This window comes from Talpa occidentalis, unplaced genomic scaffold (genome assembly GCF_014898055.3).
Source record: "Talpa occidentalis isolate TD23 unplaced genomic scaffold, MPIMG_talOcc4v2.1 talOcc4.2, whole genome shotgun sequence".
Classification (NCBI taxonomy): Eukaryota; Metazoa; Chordata; class Mammalia; order Eulipotyphla; family Talpidae; genus Talpa; species Talpa occidentalis.
In genome coordinates this window covers 49,143,765-49,162,474 of record NW_023602073.1, presented here as the reverse complement: position 1 = coordinate 49,162,474, position 18,710 = coordinate 49,143,765, and the positions used below count along the sequence as shown (strand labels likewise).

The following is an 18,710-nucleotide window of genomic DNA, read 5'->3' as shown; positions in this document are numbered from 1 at the left end:
GCCCCCTTCGGCTCATAAAGGGCCGACTGCATAAAGGGCCACCGTGATGGCGCCCCCGGCCCTGCCTATATAAGCCCGGCCCGGCTGCCTCTGCGTGTCCTTAAGAGCCAGGAAGCCTCTGGATAGCGACCTGCAGACTCGGACGGAAGGTAGCGTGGTGGTGTGGTTTATGTGGTTTTCCTCTGGTTTTTCTGTTTACTTATTTAGTTCTTTATTTTAGTTATTTATTTTAGTTACTGTATTTTTATTTTTGTCTTGTTTTCTTGTATTGTTTTGTTACTTGCTTATTTTTTTTTCTATTTTTTTCTTTATTATTTTAATTTGTGCTGTTTTATTTTAGTTTTTTATTTTTCCTTTTTGTGTCTCCCCCCACCCCCACCCCATCCCGTCCAGTCCCGTGTCCCTCCCCTTCCCCCCCCCCTTTTCCCTTCTGTTATTTTGTCGTGTGTTCGTTTTTCCCCTTTGTTGTCGGTCTATTTTGTTGTTGGTGTCAGTTTCTAACTGTTTGTCCTGTGGTCTGTTCTTTGTCCTTGCTGTTGTTCTATGTTGTATTCGTAAATGTAATGGCTTGTTTGTGATTGGTTTGTTTTGATCGTATTTTTAAATGTTTATATCATTTGTATTTTTTTGGTTGTGTATGTTCATTTATCTTTGCTGTAGATAGTTAGTGTTAGTGTTAGTGTTCTAGTAAGGTTAGCATAGTAAGGTTAGTGTAGTTGTAGGTAGAGTTAAGGTAGCTTCGTTAGTATTTAGTTAGCTTAGTGGGTAATTTTGTATACTATTAATCCTATATTGTTAGTGTAGTTAGTTAATATAGTATTAACCCTTGTAAATACTATCGGGGAGAGCGTGAGGTCAGGAGAGGCAGCGCCAGGGCCGCCAGCGCAGTCAGGGCCGCGGGGACAGCCCGCCGGGTCCGCACTCGCTATGTTCAGGCCCTGCGCTCTCGGGGCCCCCAGCATGAAAAACTACTGGGTGCTGCGCACGCTGGGGGCGGGCGCCTGCGCCAAAGTCAAGCTGGCGCTGCACTTGGTGACCGGCACGGAGGTGGCCATCAAGTTCATCTGCAAGGCCAGGCAGGCGCGCCTCGAGGTCCTGGCCCGCGAGGTGGCTTGTATGAAAGCGCTGCAGCACCCCAACATCATCCAGCTGTTCGAGGTGGTGGACACCCCGGAGGAACTCCTCCTGGTCATGGAGTATGCGGGCGGGGGGAACCTGCTGGACTACCTGCTCCGGCGCGGGCGCCTGGAGGAGCTCGAGGCGCGCCACAAGTTCCAGCAGATCCTCGCGGCGGTCGCGCACTGCCACGCGCGGGGCATCGTGCATCGCGACCTCAAGCCGGAGAACATCCTCATGGACCGCGAGCACAACCTCAAGCTCAGCGACTTCGGGCTGAGCATCGAGTGCGCGGGCGCGCCGCTCAGCACCTTCTGCGGCAGCCCCGAGTATGCGGCGCCCGAGATCTTCCTGCACCGCCCGTACTCGGGCCCCGCCGTGGACGTGTGGAGCCTGGGGGTGGTGCTCTACAGGATGGTCACGGGCGCGCTGCCCTTCCGGGGCTCCGACCTCGTGGAGATCCGGGACCGCGTGGTCAGCGGGCACTTCCACCTGCCCCCCTACCTCTCGGCCCAGTGCCGGGACCTCCTGGGCAGAATGATGGTGCAGGACCCCCAGGGGCGCAGCAGCCTGGAGGCCATCCAGCAGCACCCGTGGGTGCGGCCGACTCAGGGGCTCCTGGCCGTCCGCGAGCCGTCGCCCAGCCACCACGACGCGGCCCTGGCGGAGGCCATGGTGAGTATGGGCGATCAGAGGCAGCAGAGCCAGACGGCCGTGGTGGAGCGAAGATTCGACGAGGTGATGGGGACGGACCTCATCCTGGGTCCCGGAGGCGGGGGGAGGGGAGTCCCGAGGAGGGGCAGGCGTGGCCGAGTCTCCCCGCCCCCCAGGAGCCCTGCCCACGCGCCGTGACCCCTGGTGCCCGGGACTCCGGGGAGGGCCTCCTGCAGGTGTCCGGGGATGAGCAAAGCCAGGAGGCTGGACAGACAGAGGATGCCGCTGCGTCAGCTGTGTTCAGCCTCCTGGCCACCCCGGGCCGCAGGACCAATTGCGTGAAAATCCCGCAGGACCGAGCCTCAGGGCGCAGTGCCAGCTCCCCGTCAAGCCCCCAGGTGGGGGATACCCGGGAGGACTCTTCCACCCCCACGCCGGGCCCCCTGCAGAGGGACGCCCCAGAGCGCAGCGCCACCCCCACGCCGGCCCCCTGCGGGAGGACGCCTGGGAGGAGAGCGACACCTCCATTCTGGACATCCTGCAGGAGGTTGCCCCGGAGCCCAGCGCCACGTCAATTCCGGGCCCCCAGGTGGAGGACAGCGCCACCCCCAGGTCACGCCCCCTGCGGGTGGACGCCTGGGAGGAGAGCGCCACCTCCATTCCGGACCCCCTGCAGGAGGGTGCCCCAGATCAGAGCGCCACCTCAATTCCAAGCCCCCAGGCCGAGAAGAGTGCCACCTCCATTCAAGAGCCCCTGCAGGAGGAAGCCCCAGAGCAAAGTGCCACCTCAATTGCGGACCCCCAGGTGGAGGACAGTGCCACCCCCAGGTCACGCCCCCTGCGGGAGGATGCCTGGGAGGAGAGCGCCACCTCCATTCCGGACCTCCTGCAGGAGGGTGCCCCAGATCAGAGCGCCACCTCAATTCCAGGCCCCCAGGCAGAGGACAGCACCACCTCCATTCTAGACCCCCCGCAGGAGGATGCCCCAGAGCAAAGCGCCACATCCATTCTGGGCCCCCAGGTGCAGGACACCAAGGAGGGTGGTAGCACCACCACCATGCCAGGCCCCCTGGTGGAGGGTGAACAGGAAAGCAAGAAGGGACCAGTCAGTCCTGCCCCCCAGCCCCCCCTCACCAACCTCAGACCTCCCCCAAGACTCCGCTGGCTCCTCAAGTTCCGCAGGAATGTGGTGGCTCCTGCAGAAAGCCATGAAGACAATGACACCTCAGTCCCATCCATTAGCTCTAGCCAAGGCGGGCGGGCCAGCAGGAGGATAATGAATGCCCTGCTAAATTTGTGCTGTTTCTGCCGACCACACCACTGAAAACGCGGCAAGGGTGTTCACCCACCCGACAACTCATAAGACTGCCACACCCTGCAGATGTCCCGCCCATAATGCAGCCACCAAGTGAGCAGGAGCATGCCAGGGGAGGGCGAGGCTCTGGAGAGGGGTCAGGGCCTGGGCCCAGTCAGAGGGGCCAGGAGAAGCATGACGCACACAGGACCTGATCACAGATGTCCGCGGAACACAGATGTCCTGGAGCAGAGCAGGTGAAGGGCCAGGAGGGCAATGGAACTGGTGAAGCACCTGGGGTGGGGGCGAGCAAAGCGGGTGAAAGGGGTGGGTGAGCAAAGCGGGTGAAGGGTGAAGGGGGGCGAGGGGAGGTTGGAGGCAGCTGAACAGATGAAGGGTGGGGAGTGGAGCTGTGCAGGGGCGGAGCTCCCAGAGGCCCCAGGGCCAGAGGCTGAGGGGAACCCACGGCCTTGCTTCCCACCTTAGGCTCTGTCCTGTGAAGGCCTCCCCGCCCCCTTGCTGGGACAGCCCTGCTGCTGGCGCCTGGGCACACGGATGGCGCAGAGGATGCAGGAGCTCTGTGGTCTGAGTGGCATTGTCATTGACTGACGGACACGGTAGGAAGTCCCCCTGGGTTGGGCCCCTTTTAAAAACTGAAGCTCCAAGTTGGAGAATAGCTCACCTGCCAGCTAGTGGTAGGGCCTCCTGGTTTCCTTCTGAGCCCTGCCCAATCACCTCTGTGCAACGCTCCTTGGGGGATTTCACTCACACACGAGCATCCTGAACACTTCACTCTCTGCTTGGGCTTTACTGGCTCTTCTCTTCCCACGCAGGTCCCGGACGGCTCAGGAGGTGGCCGCGATGGGCAGACGGGCTCCCCACTGCAGAGGGGACCTCCAGGTGACCGGCTCTGCCTCTAGGGCGCTGGGGCATGGAGGCATCTGAATGCTGTTTCTCGGCCTGATGGAGACACTCAGAAATGGATTGCTTTGTTAGCGTGTCTATGCCATGACTCATTAAATCATTGTTTGAAACCGACCTTATTTGCTTCTCATTTACGAACGTGCCTGCACTTCCAACACCTGGATCATCAGATACCTAAATTTGCTTTAAAATTCCTATGATCAGCACTGGAAATTTAAGAAAATTTAGATGATTTTAGAAAGCATTGAGGAAATTTTAGAAGTCAGGTGGATCACACGGTGATAGCACAGTGAGATGGAGAGTGGCGCAGAGCTGCCAATGAGTATGTCATTAGGTATTTGCACTATGTTCTTTAGGTGTATGTGCATTTCACAGTGTCTGTGCAAGTGTGTGCATGTGAGCCTGTACATGAGTGTGTATGTGGGTGCTTCTATATGTTGAAGTGTTCATGTACCTTCTACTGTCAGAAAGACACTCAGAGAGCTGTAGAGAATTGGTACAATGTCTTCAAAAGTGGGGCGACCCTGGTGGCACAAGGGGTTCAGCACAGCACTGTGAAGCTATGGGCAGTCTCTGCAGCATGAGTTCCATCCTTGGTTGGCCAGGGAGCTACCCACAGGGCACAGCAGACCTCTCCTGTCTCCCCGCTATGGATTTTAGTCGGTCTGCCTTTTCTGCTCCCCGCTCTGTCTCTGGGGAATCCTCTCACCTCCTGTACCTCTGGCCTGTACCTCAGTTCTTGTGTGCATAAATAAATAAACCTTTAAAAAATTTTAAAGTTTGGTAGAATTAACCCATCAAACCCTAGCTTATTCTGGTTTATAATTGTATTATTCGGGGCCTCCCTGAGGGTGCAGGAGTTAAAGTCGCCGTGTCACCAGACACTGAGGCATAAGTTCAGGAGTTTGATCCCCAACCCAGGAGCTGACCCACACAGGAGAGGGCAGGAGACCTCTCCAATCTCCCCACTGCTCCCCTCAGTTGTGGATTTCAGTGGATCCACCTGTTCTGCTCCCCACTCTGTTGAATCCTCTCACCCACTGCACCTCTGGCCTACACTCCAGTTCTTGCATGCATAATTAAATAAATCTTTTAAAAAAGGGTATTATTCAATTTGCCATCGATTTTAATGCTCAATATTCAAAACAAGATATCCTTACTTTGAAATAAAACATCTATTTTTGTTTACTGTATTCGAACATTTCATAGAAGCAATGACCTCGAACTGTTATTACATTTAGTTCCAACAAATGCTTATGTTGATGTTCATTAATTTTTCCAGTAATTAGAAAAAAATAGAGTAAAAAAAGTATTTTTGATACTAAATCATAACATGCTTATTTGAAAGATCTTAAATATAAGACTGAAATTGTTATACATTTTCCTAATTCATTTAAGATTTATTGGTTGGTAAGTGAGCATATTTTAAAATGTACTATTTAAAAACAATACAAATGATATACTGTATTTTTGAAGACTTCTTAAGTGATTTATAACTTAGATAATATTACAAACTTAAAATTAGTGATATTATTAGTAACATCATATATAAAATCTAATGATATTTTCTATCTCCCACATTTTTCCATACAATACCATGTAACATGGTGTATACCGTATAATGTGTTCTTATACCATATACTGTCTTATACCATATACTGTTCTTATACCCTATACCGTATACTGTCTGTGTACACCTATGTATCCTATTATGTAAGTGATAGTGAGGGTTTATTTTTATTTGAATCAAAATGATGTTTTATAAAGGAATTGAGTGCGGCAGCCTCTGCCGCTGAACGCCAGTGAACTTACTGGAAAGAGGGAGGCTTTCACTCAGACACATCAGAGTGAGTAAGACCCCCTTCCCCTGTGCGCTGGACTGGACAGTCAATGACGGGTAAGATCGGGGGCAGACTAAAGAAGGCACTGGCCAGCCTCATGTCTGTGACTCCTGACGACCTAAGACAGGCGCAGTCCCCGAGGGGCTTCATCATGATAAACTTTGGCGTTCAGATCAAACAAGGCACACATGCCTATAAGCCTAATTTAGGCAACAAGCCCGCAGTAATTAACCCCTCCTTTGATGGAAACAAGGCTGCTAAGAACGTCACCTGCAAACAAGCCTGATGGAATTACCTACAAAGCAGTTTTACCATTAATCAAATAGCCATTGTTTCAGAATAAGTAGCAACCTAGCAACCTGTCTATAATCATACTACTTTTTCACTTACTTTGCTTTTTCCTTATATGTGTACAATCAGTTTCAGGAAATGCATGATAAAGAAAATAGTGTGTGGCAATGGTAGTTTTATAATAATCATAATACTTCTCACATGAGACAACACCATAAAAATCAAAATGCTTACGTAGAGAATATATTGCTCGTGATCACTAAAAGTAGGAGGTGCCAGTAGGTAAATATTAATGCTTTTTGATCATTGTGGTTTTGGGATACGAATCAAGAAAAGCTAGCTTAAAGAATGCTGTTCAGTGTAGGCAAAAATGATTGTGTAGATTCAGTACCTGGAGATTGTTTACTGTGCCATGTCATGGAACAGCGATCACATGCACATGAATAATAAAGTAGATGTCTTATGCCTTACAAAGTATTTTATGCTGAGAAAGAATTAAATTGTATGAAATCATCTATTGTTGGAAATGGTATAAAAGTGTATGATGATTTTGAGCAAATTACATTCAGATCTTCACTCTTGAAGTGTGTCTGTCTGTCATTTATGCGCCGATTCCTTGAGCATCCTCACAGTTTCTCAAATCCTGAGACAGTCCTGCAAGTCTACCGCTGCGTTAGTCCGCGGCAATTGAGTATAATAATTTACAATACTAGAGTTAGATTTAATGATACTTGGATACAAACAGGAAAAAATAGAGTATGTGCAGAAACTTTTAAACTCCCGTTTCCTGTGATTATCCAGAATAAATTTTAAATACTGATCAAAATTTATTTCCATAGACTAGACTTAGTCTGTCTCAAGCATATTGCTGTCATTTTTCATGTTGTATGATTTGCAGATATACTTCAATAAAAATGATTTTTATAGTTGTTAGATATACATTATGCAATGCTCATTTAAACATATTAGCTTTTACTGTACTTGCCTTGATTTTCAAGCAAAATTTTATGTCACAGTACACTAATTTCTATTATCTATCTTTGCACTTTTTCATTAACACATTTTATTACAATAAACAAAACTAAAGATGGTGTTAGTTGTTTGGCTCCAGGCTGCAGTAATTTCACCAAACATCTGGAAGACAAATGAATGGAACAGACTATTGTTGTAATTATATTTATTGATTTGAGTGTTTTTAAATTTTTATTTATTTTGAACAATAATGTATTTGTGTCTATAAATTGATTAATGGATTCTAATCTTAATCATGAAATAGTAGAAGTTACAGCTGGCTAAGTAATGTGGTTTCTTACAAATTACTTCAATTACAGATGCCAAGCATTCTGCATCCCCCACTTAACAAGAAGTGGTTTGCCAAGAAGTTTCTTTAATGATCAGCTTGTCTCTGTACTGGCACAGCTGTTGGAAAAGAAACTACCCATGTCAAATGTACCTCATCCCAAAACTCAATCTCCAACTACACAGTGTGTCTACACAATAATTCCAGGCTTGAAATGGTGTATGATCTGATATCTTCCCAGTAACAACAGTTGAAACAGTTAGCTTGTATTTATATTTAATTGTTTGCATCATGTTTACCATGTTTTTGAATAATAGAAATAGCCTGCATTGACTTGCAATTACAATATTAAAATACTGTGGGATTTTAATGTGTAAAGTTATGCAGGTTAAAACTGTTCTTTCCTAATTGTCACTTTATTCTATTTTAAAATGTAGATATTACTTTAAAATGGGGCCTCCCTGGTGACACAGGGGTTAAAGGCAGTGCTATCAAGCTATCAGCAGCCATTGCAGCAGGAGTTTGATCCCCTGCAGGCCGGGGAGCAACCCACAGGGCCCTCCAGAACTCTCCTGCCTCACCAGCTTCTACCCTCAGCAGTGTGTTTCAGTAGATCTGCCTGTTCTGCTCCCCACTCTGCCTCTGGTGAATCCTTTGACCCCTCACACCTCTGGCCTACACCCCAGTTCTTGTATGCATAAATAAATAAATCTTTTTAAAAAGTCTCTTTTAAAATGATCTCTTATATTCATGATCCTATATCTGTTAATAGGATAATAATAGAGGTATATATAAGTTTTTATTTAATTTTTATAACCCAGAAACATGTTTTCCTTTTACAGTAATTTATGAATAATGGATGAGAGATAGCTTATATATATATATATAATATATACATATATATACACTAAATTCCTATATAAACTTCTTTCATAGATAGATAATAGTCATATTCTGGTAGTTAGGTGAAAGTATTAAAGTTACTGATTTACCAATTAGAAAGAAAATTTCATTTATAATTTTAAATGCTTTTAAATAGGCTTCATAGGGGCCTCCCGGTGGCGCAGCGGTTGAGCGCTGGGTTGCGAAGCTGCCCGCAGCCTCTGCAGCGCCGGTTCAATCCCCGGCTGCTCCCCGGCCACCGGAGGAGGGTCCCACATGGCGCGCAGACCTCCCCTGCCGCCCGCTGCTCCCCTCAGCAGTGTGCTTCGGTCCTTCTGCCTGCTCTGCTCCCCGCTCTGGCTCTGGTGAATTCTCTCACCCTCCCGCGCCTCTGACTGTACCCAGAGCTTGTATAAATAAATAAATCTTTTTTTTTAAAAAAAGGCTTCATGTTATTGACATGTGCACATTCTTATGTGGAAACTGAGATTCCATTAGACTGCATACACAAAGGAACAATAGAGGAACAGGTTTTTAGTACTCAGAAGTTAATTTGGAAGAAAATAATAGAAGAGTCTGATCCTTCTCCAATTTATGAAGTTGGAACTCAAACAGTGCTAAATGAGTTACGAATAAAAACTAATTGGCAATTAAAAACTATAGAAGGTGCGTTTTACCTTTTTTCACTTCAAGTGAACATGAGGGTGGCTGTGTCGGGACCCAGGGGGTCGCTGCCAGAGAGGGCCAGGAATGCGCGTCCTCGAAGCCATGGCGAGCTGACACGGACGGGCTGCCTGGACGAGGGATTCTGATAAGGTTGAAACGATAAACTTACTTATAAAATAAAACACGTCACATCTCTTAATGCAGTCATGAATTATCACACACTCGGAGATAGAATTCCGTGTACTGGCGCTAATGAAAGGTGCACCCCATCAGCGCTTGAGCTGCTGTGCGCCGGGGCCTGCCGCCTCACCTTCCCGCGCGAGTCTCTCCACGTTTCGGGGGCGGCCAAAACAGGGGTGAGGTGTCAGGTCCCGTGGCTCCTCCTGTGACTCCCTGAGGATGAGCGACCTTGAGCTCCTTGACCTGTGCCTGCCGGCCATTGGCATGTTTTCTGGGAAAAATGTCTATTCTCTTTCTGGTTTTAACCACATAGTTTGGGGCTTTTTGCTCCTCAGTGGCACGGATTCTTTATACCTTGTGTGTGCTAGCCCCTTGTCAGATCTGTCATTTGCAAACATTTCCTCCAATTTTGTAGGCTGCCTGTTGATTTTTTGATGGTTTCCTCTGCTGTGCAAACTCCATGAGTTACTAATTGTCATTCTACTTTCTTTCCTCTCACAGCATCTTGCATTTTTCTCTTTGAATAGGACGCTAAATGTCTTGATACTGAGTTGTTCTTTCAATGTTTCAATGTTTTTGCCACAGCCTTCAGAACCACAATAACGTCACTATGATAATTGAAAACTCACCACGAAGTTTGATCATTAAGGAAAAAAATTAATTGAGATTTTAATTGAGATAAGATATTGCTAATTTGTTCAGGCTCTCGTTACATGACCATCACTCGGGGAGGAAAGAAATCCTTCATTAATTTCCAAGGAGATAAACAAACACCACAGATATTCAGAGTGCTTTCAAAAGAAGGATATTTTCTTCTTTTTGAACAGTACCACGGTTGAAGAATTTATTGACTTTTTAAGCACAGAAATATAAGATCAAAACTAATGAAAATTGGAAGCACAATTTTCAAGTAACTTGATGGGCACTAGGGACTGCTGGAGACATCCAACACCAGATGACTTCATTGTAAGGGAGGCCGTCAAAATGGGGATGAATACGAAGAGAAAAAATGCTGCTTGATTTACAATCTTCAGTCGGAAATTAAATGTAAATATAAGCAATTTTCCCCTCCCCTCGCCATGCTTGCTGCTTTCCTTCAGTGTCTCTCTTCCTTCCTCATGTTCTTCTTTCCTGTTTTTCCTTCTTCAACTCTATAAATTTTCTTCCTTCTCATTTAGAAAATTTTGCAGTGTTAAAATGTAGCATCAATTGAAGTTTAACTCTCCTCAGACTCTCCCTTTCCTTATAAAACTTTAAGATGCCCTATGTAGTGTCTTAATTTCCTTTCCTACCATATCCCCAGATTGTAACTACACCAGAATGCTGTCACACGATTTTTAGGGGAATATAAACGTATTAAATGTAGGAAGGTCAATAATAGTTTATAGCATTTGATGAATGCTATAAATGATGAATAACAGTTTATAGCATTTCTTTAGAAAAATAATATGAAACAAAAAAATTCAGTGTAAGTGCCTATGATTGTCAGAGGAATAGCATGAATATTGGAGGTATAATGAAATTTATATTTGCATTCAGTTATAGACTAAGATAGAAGAATGGTAAATGTATAGGATGTGCTAGATTTCATTGATCTACTAGAGCTTAGATGCTTGCAGTTCAAGGACAGAAATGAGATTTAAATTATCCAATGTTTTGAATTAGAATACAGCTAGGCAAACTGTGGGAACTGTTACAAATATCATTAACTTTTTTAAATTACCACAATAGTAAAATTTTAAGTAGTATTTAGGGATGCTTCAAAATAACATTTTTCTTTTTCATGTCTACAAAGATTGGTGGGGCTGCCAAGAAGTGCTTCTAGAACTAGATTAAGTTTTGGGGAAGCAGGAGAAACACTGGAAATCAACAACAGAAGCAAACGCTGTTCATTGTAAAGGAGACATTTGGGGGCATAATACGCATATATGAAAAAAATTACAAATGTCCACAGCGAAAGAATATTTTCAATGTTTGAGGTCAGTGCACTGTGCTTCTCTAAGACTAACTGGCTTCTCTCATTGGGTCATGATTGATTTGCCCACTCAGCAGGGGAAGTTGGGGTGGGGGTTTTTCAGCATCACCTGGGTTCTCTTCCCAGGTGATGTTCTCAGAATCTTTGCAGTGGAGTCTGGATGAGGGGGCTCCATGGCCAGGCACCCAAGTGGTCCTCACCCAAGAATTCCCTCACCATGCAGTAGAACTCAAGGTGGGGCCAGCTCTGGTTCCCCCTCCCCAAGACTGGTGCCCCCCCCAACTTGCTCCCTGCCCCCCACAGCTGTGTCACAAAGTGCACCTCCCTTGCTTCCACTGGCCTCCTGGGAGACCCCACACCCCACCTGCCTAGACCTGCCACCCCAACGCCTTGGTTCTTTTGTTTGTTTCATGTGCTATATAAAATTTGATATTTTGCCTATTGATGTGAGGCAGCTAACTCTATTAATAAAAAAAACTATCATGTAACAAAGAAGAAAGCAAAGTTCAAATGTAGAAATCCTTTTACATTTGACTTTAAAATTCAGAGAATTATCACCCCCTAATTTTCTTCGCTATGCCATAATAAAAAGAAAAGAGTAGATGCTATTCAAAGAGAAATAAACTGCATCCAATTAATTAGAAATAGTGGGAAATATCTCTTACATTTACAAATCCTTTGACTTCTGCACAAGATGCTTGTTTATTCATAGAGGGAAAAGATTTACAGGTTTAGTAGAGAAACGCTCTCATGTGATTAAAAAGCAGGAGATGGGCCTCCCCGGTGGCGCAGCGGTTGAGCGCTGGGTTGTGAAGCTGCCGCGGCCTCTGTGGGCCAGTTCGAGCTCCCGGCCACCGGAGGAGGGTCCCACATGGCGAGCAGACCTCTCCTGCCGCCCGCTGCTCCCCTCAGCAGTGTACTTCGGTCCTTCTGCCTGCTCTGCTCCCCGCTCTGGCTCTGGTGAATTCTCTCACCCTCCCGTGCTTCTGATTGTACCCAGTGCATGTATAAACAAAAAGCAAACAAACAAATAAATAAATAAAAAAACATGCAATTTAAAAAATAAATAAATAAATAAATAAATAAAATAAAAAGCAGGAGATGTAGCCTATTGTTTTTCCTTCTGTGGGCTGACTTATCTGTGGGAAGCGCTTGAATAACACAGGTTTGATCTGCTTGGATTCGCTTAAAGATTTCCCTGTACACCAACAACAATGGTATGTTATGAATCAGAACAGTTCAATGCTGTAAGTGCCTTTCGCTTCCTTATGATTTTCTTAATGACATTTTCTTTTGCCTAATTGACTGTGTTCTAAGAATACAGTATATAACACACACAACAAACAGAAGATAGGCTAAATGGCTAATTATGTTTTCCCTAAGGCTGCAGGTCAACAGTAGGTGATTAGTATTTCAGATTTGGGGGGAAACAAATATATACTATATATGAATTTTCAACTGTGTGGGGTTGGTGTTCAAACTCCTGCATTGGTTAAGAAAGGACAACTGTGATGTGATAAAGGTATGGACTATTTTTAAAAACTTTTTATCACTTCTGTAGTTTGAAAATAGAAGTACCCTTCTCTCTCATATGCAATAGGAGTTCGTGTCTGCTAAGATAAATTCCTTTATACTCTTTTCGACAGTGTGATTAAATACTATGTTCATGGGGTTAGGTTTAAAAATCCAACTACTGATTCTCCTATATCAACGGGGTCAATTTATCACACTGATGCCTATTACCGCTTCAAATCACCAACACTGCAGAGCTCTCTTTCATCTTTCTAAACTCCCATCATAAATAATTTTTTACCTCTCCCTGATCATTGTGAAGTTTCAAAGTTGTTTGCATGTATCCTTAATATGTTTTTTTTGCCCTAAAGTGAATTTCTTCTAATTTCCTACATAATTTTTATAAATCACTACACTGTTCTCTTAGCATCTTGCTTAGCTCTAATTCCATATCATTCAAGGAAGAATAGAATAGAAAACTGATCCAGAGCTTTAGATTAAATCTGAAAACAAATCCTGCCCCATTGAGCTGGTAAGTCATCGGACTCTTTTTTTTTTATTTTATATATTTTTACATCATTTGCCATTTTTGCACAATGTATGCATTTTCATCTTGGTTATAGACCCCATACAATTCCCACAACCCCTTGTTTTCATCCTACTCCCTCCCCCCGCCCATATGTATGTCTCTGGTTTATAGTTGCTTGTTGATTTTGATGATGTGGTATATATACACAATGGAATATTACTCAGCAATCAAAAAAGATAAACTCATGCAATTTGCAGCAACATGGATGGAGCAGAAGGGATCATGCTCAGTGAAATAAGCCAGAAAGAAAAAGAAAAATACCGGATAGTCTCATTCATAGCAGGAATCTAGAAAACCTAAATAAGGGACCAGGAAAAAGACTAATTACAATAAAGTAAAAACTGTTGGTCACTTTATATCATGTACCCTAGAAATCTTTTCTTTAATCCAAGTAAATCAGAAGAAGATCTATTACAATGAGTTGCTATGCATTTTCTTTAAGAAAGCAAGCACTTGTCACCATATTTGATGATGAAGAAATATTGATATTGATCACAATAGAAGTAACTTTTGTCCTGCTCTTGGGAGGAGAGTTTGAGACTTGAAAGGTCACGCTGGGACAGACTGCACAGCTGTTCCTCATCAGGACAGCTGCTCTGCTCCCTCAGCTGAACTACATAGAAACCCCGATCGCATCACCATGTTTCCTGAGGGCCACTATTGAGGGGCATCTAGCCTGCTGTCTCACACTCACCAGCGTCGTCACAGCTCCGTGTCCACCCCGAGCAGCACCGCCTCGCTCCTGCCCCTGGCACACACCCCTCTGGACCTGACTGCATTGATCTGTAACATTATAAATTAATTATTAATGATAAATAGTAACAAAGAAGAAATCATCAAATTAAATAACATATCCCTTATAATTACAGGATAAACGGTGGAGGTGATGACAGAAAAAAGATGATAATTCTGATGAAAATGACCAAGTTGATTATGGGAAAAAGAAACAGAAAGGAGAGAAACAGCGCACAGAAGAGAGGGGAGGGGAGGGGAGCGTGAGGGACAGAAGAGCAGGGAGAGAGGAAGGGGGCGGAGGGCAGGAGTGGCAGCTCTGCCAATGTAACCCACAAGTTTTTTTCAGTCTAGGAAAACTTTAGTTTACTGAGGTGTGGAAGGCATAAATAGAATTTTTCTATTAGCTCTACATAAGAGGCTTCATAAGATCTGATTGTCTATATTTTACATGCTTTCCTCCCAAGAATAATTTCGTATTTCACGATGGTTCTAGTTTATCTCATGTTCAATCTGCATCTGAACCTGGAATGCTCTTAGATTTTATTTTATTGAGCTGACACTGATTTTCAGCCCCGTGGGATTCAGAGGACTTGGGCCCCGCCTCTCAGATACATGTCACCTGCTAATCATTTGAGATCAGTGTGTTATTGAGCCCATTGCAGCATGGAGACTGGGGTTCTGATTTTAAATAAAGTAAAATGTATCTCCTATATAAACCGTTAACTACCTAATTAAGACATTTCATGTCAGTGCGCGCTTCCCATGCTCACTACAAATACCGAATGGCTGGTCGTCTGGATTTGTTATTACACATTAGGGTCCTACTTCAAAATCCTCCTGGAAAGACTAAGGAAGCTGCTGCACAGCTAGAGTTAGAGGAGACTGAATTGGACCCCAGTGGTCCTTGTCCAGCGCAGACTCTGCGAGGAAGCACCAGAAAAAGAGGAGTGGCCCCTGTATCTGCGCACGTTGCTCCAGGGGACCCTGCTGGAGGGTGTTTTGAGGCTTTTATGCACATCGGCAAGGTTGTTGGCAGATGTTAAGCTGCTTGAAGAGCCTCAAGTGCACTGCATCGGGCATGAGCACCCAGCACAGGGGACAGCGTCTTTGGAAGACCTGATGCCAGAAGCTTTGGGAGCACTTAAGCTATTGGGGAAATGCATCCATGATGTTGTCACACTTGCAGGTGATGCATAAAACCCATAGTAATTGTGTGGCTTATGTTTCAAAAAATGAATCTACTAGAACCTAAAGGAATCTCTTGTACATATTTCTATTGAGGAATTAGTGAACACTTCATATAAAATTTAAAAGTTATTTTTTTTATTTTTTATGTCATTGCTCATTTTTAAACATTATTTGCTTCCCCTCACCCCCTAAGGTGGAGTCCCCATAGAGTTTCCTTCACCAATGCACCCGTGCACCATCACAAGATATACCTCACTAACATCTTTAAAGACTCATCGCCCAAAGCAAAGATAGTCAAGGAAAAGACAAACACCTGGGATTACATCTAACTGAAAAGCTTCTGCACAGCAAAAGAGACATTAACCAAAACAAAGAGACACCCCACTGACTGGGAAAAAATCTTTGCACTCCATACAACTGATAAGGGACTGATCACAAAGATATACTAAGAACTCACAGGACTCAACAAAAACAAAATAAACAATCCAGTGAGGAAATGGGCAGAAGAACTTAAAAGACATTTTTCCAAAGAGGAAATGCAAATGGCCACCAGGCAGTCCATATTATCTTAATGAAGCAACATGTCCTTCCATTGGATTTTAGATCAGTGATTTTAATAGAATGTGCAAATGTGCTAGAGTCTGATGATTTCTTTCACGATTTCAAAGATCAAAAATGAACAATCTTTGCACTGATGGAAGCACATATGACAGCACAAATCACTACACTCGAGGTCATTGCTACTGCAGGTCCAGACAGAAGACTCTGCTGATTTTTGGATATGTCACATTTGTGGAGCAAAGTGAAATACGACATGGTCTTTGCACCCCCAGAGCCCTCAGTGGTGCCTGCATCTCAATCTTCTGGCTACCAGGCTTTCTAAGCCACCCACTCAGTGGCCTTCCTGGTGCCAGCCATGTGCAGCTCATTTCGTTATCAAAGAGGCTGACCTCTATATTAATTGAAAAAAATGTGTTGAATGAAGCGTTAGCTGTGAGTGTTTAATCATAGAAAGTATATGAAAAGTTAGCTGTGGTCCCACAATATCATACATCTTCTCAGAATGCAGATCACATATAAGTATATCTGATGCACACACACATATTGATACATATATTTAGTTCAAATCTCTAAATGTTTAAGACGTTATGTTAAAGGGATTATTAATTTTTTCTGGCTATTTCTGAAATTTAATGAGCAGAAATCCTTTATATGGAGGGCGATATTATCACATTAGTAGAATCTATGCTAACACGCATGCTTCTGACTTGTTCCTTAACCTGCTTGTCTGGTCACCTGCGCCTTACATTGTCTCTGAACAGAGAGGTCGTCCTTGGCCAAATATTTATGCATAAACTATTTATGGACTTTTTTAGTCTTTCCTCCCATCATTAATCCATGAGAAGCAAATAAGCGATCATCTTTTCAACTGAAATGCTAAGAAATGCAAATATGACCACAGCTGCGATCTCCACGGTGGATCACGGTCCTGTGTGCCGGGTGACTCGTCTCCTGCTCCCGGGCTCCTGCTCCCCGGCTCTTCTGGATCCCGAGTCTGCTGTGCCGGGCCCGGGTCTGAATCCACTCTGTGGGGGCAGCTCCCAGCGGGTCTGTGTCTGTCCTCACAGCTGGGCGCCCCGCCACTTGCAGAGAAGCCAGGGAGCACGCCCGGCTCCAGCTTTGTCATCAGACCCTCCTGCTCCGTCAGCACCGCCAAGGAAAGTCCAGCGTTAGACACTGATGGTCAGGGTGACCCTCTGGCTGCCACAGGCGTTTTCTGTCCAAATTCAAGTGACGGGGCCCTTCAAGGGCTCTCAGCTTCATCCCATCAGACACAACCACACGGGCCCCCTGCCCTTTGCCGCTCTTCTAGCACCTCCTTTAACTCTTGATCCAGCAAGGTCAGGGCTGCAGGGTCCCCGCTCTGCTTCTGTGGCCCATCTCCATCTAAGGATCTCAGCGGCCTTGTCACTAAGCGCCTCTTCCGTGTGTCTGGTGGGAATTTTCCACAGTGTTTGCTTCTGCGCAGTTCTCCACTCTTGCCCATCCTCAACCCTGCCTTTTCTAGCAAGTGGCCACATGTATGTTTCTTTTCCTTTTGCGTATTTGTGCGTATGATTATCTGTGTCCTTGAGTCGAGTGTGTTCCGCCCTGTCTAGAAATCACTCTCCTTTCCAAATCACGTCAGTTGAATGTTTATCTCCCACTCTGGGCCTTCCTTGTCTTCTTCTGACTAATGTGCACAGCATCATCCCCTCCAGCTCCATCCATGTTGTTGCAAATGGCCAGATTTCGTCTTTTTTATCGCAGAGTAGTTTTTCCCGTGTGTGTGCACACCGCATCTTCCTGGCCACTGCCTTCCGGTCATCTGTCCTTGGGCACTGAGGGTGTTTTCACATCCTGCCTATTGTAAATAGTGCCGCAGTGGACACAGAAGTGCATCTGTCCCTTTGAATTGGTGTTTTTCTTCCTGCAGGTAGATAGCTAGGAGTGGAGTTGCTGTTTTGAGAAACCTCCATACTGTTTCCATAGGGCCTGGCCAGTCTGCATTTTTAATAATATATACCTGAAACATATGTAATGTTATAAGTCCTTGTTATTTCAACAAAATAAAAAAATAAAGTATTAAAATTGAAAAATAAAAAGATGAAGTGATAGTGCCAGGGGAAAAGAGAGTTGTGTGAAAATATATTGTTAGAAATATGCATTGTCAGTTACTGAAAATTTGGTGTCATAAATAATATGATGTGTATATACATAGAAGTACAGCGCATCCAACAAGGTAGCTATTTAGCATTTAAGAGCCCCATCAGCAGCTGATTTGATGACGTGTGAGAGTGTAACTCTGCTCAGATTTCCTGGAACCGACACTCTGAGGAGAGCTTACAGGCCCGTTTTCACATCTCTTCATGCATTAACAGATCTTTTGGCAAACACTTGTTTGCACTTAGATGTTAAGGGAGATTCAGCCATCAATTTTATATTTGTTTAGCTTGCTTGCTTTCAGAGTTTATCTTCAATTAAAAGAAAACAAAAGTTAGAGAGAACTCCACCTCCTTCTCTTCTGTGGAGGATTTTGTATAAACCTGGCGTCGTGCGTTCCTTGACTATTGTATGGGATTTGCCAGGAAACAGCCTCAGCCAGTTACTCTCTCTCTGGGATGACTCTTGTCATGCAGGCATGTGGGTTGAGGACACCATGTTTTCTGATAACTCTTTGAACTCCTGGAAGCTGGATTTTCCTGGGAGCTGGTTGACCACGTCCTCCAGTCTATTAGAATACTCTGTTCTGTCATATTTCTCCATATTAATAGGACGTGACACCACAGATGTGAGGAATCACAGACATACACAGGGGAGAAGGCATCATTTATATATTTCATGGAGGGATGTATTGTAATACATCATTTATACATCATCTAAAACATCATTTATATATTTCATAGAGGGATGATACATCATCTCTGTATCATCATTTCGAAATTCAGTTCTTCTCTTTGCGCCTGTGTTTTTAACCAAGTGCCATACGTTATATCATTCCTTTCTAGTACATTCCAGCACCA

The 18,710-nt window shown here is 44.7% G+C and overlaps 1 protein-coding gene and 1 long non-coding RNA gene across 2 annotated transcripts; one reads left to right on the top strand and one right to left on the bottom strand.

Moving 5' to 3' along the window:
- The first annotated feature begins 960 nt into the window (after positions 1-960).
- LOC119251356 (MAP/microtubule affinity-regulating kinase 4-like) lies at positions 961-3,984 on the top strand. Its single transcript, XM_037518670.1, has 4 exons — positions 961-1,791; positions 2,124-2,255; positions 2,360-2,959; positions 3,898-3,984. Exons 1-4 carry the CDS (start codon positions 961-963, stop codon positions 3,982-3,984), a joined length of 1,650 nt encoding a protein of 549 aa, XP_037374567.1.
- A 2,827-nt stretch (positions 3,985-6,811) lies between these two features.
- Positions 6,812-14,250, bottom strand: LOC119252255 (uncharacterized). The gene is made up of 3 exons (XR_005126753.2): positions 13,919-14,250; positions 8,980-9,110; positions 6,812-7,254 (listed from the first exon to the last, which is right to left on the bottom strand). It is a non-coding gene; the product is annotated as an uncharacterized LOC119252255 (long non-coding RNA).
- Between the last annotated feature and the right edge of the window lie 4,460 nt (positions 14,251-18,710).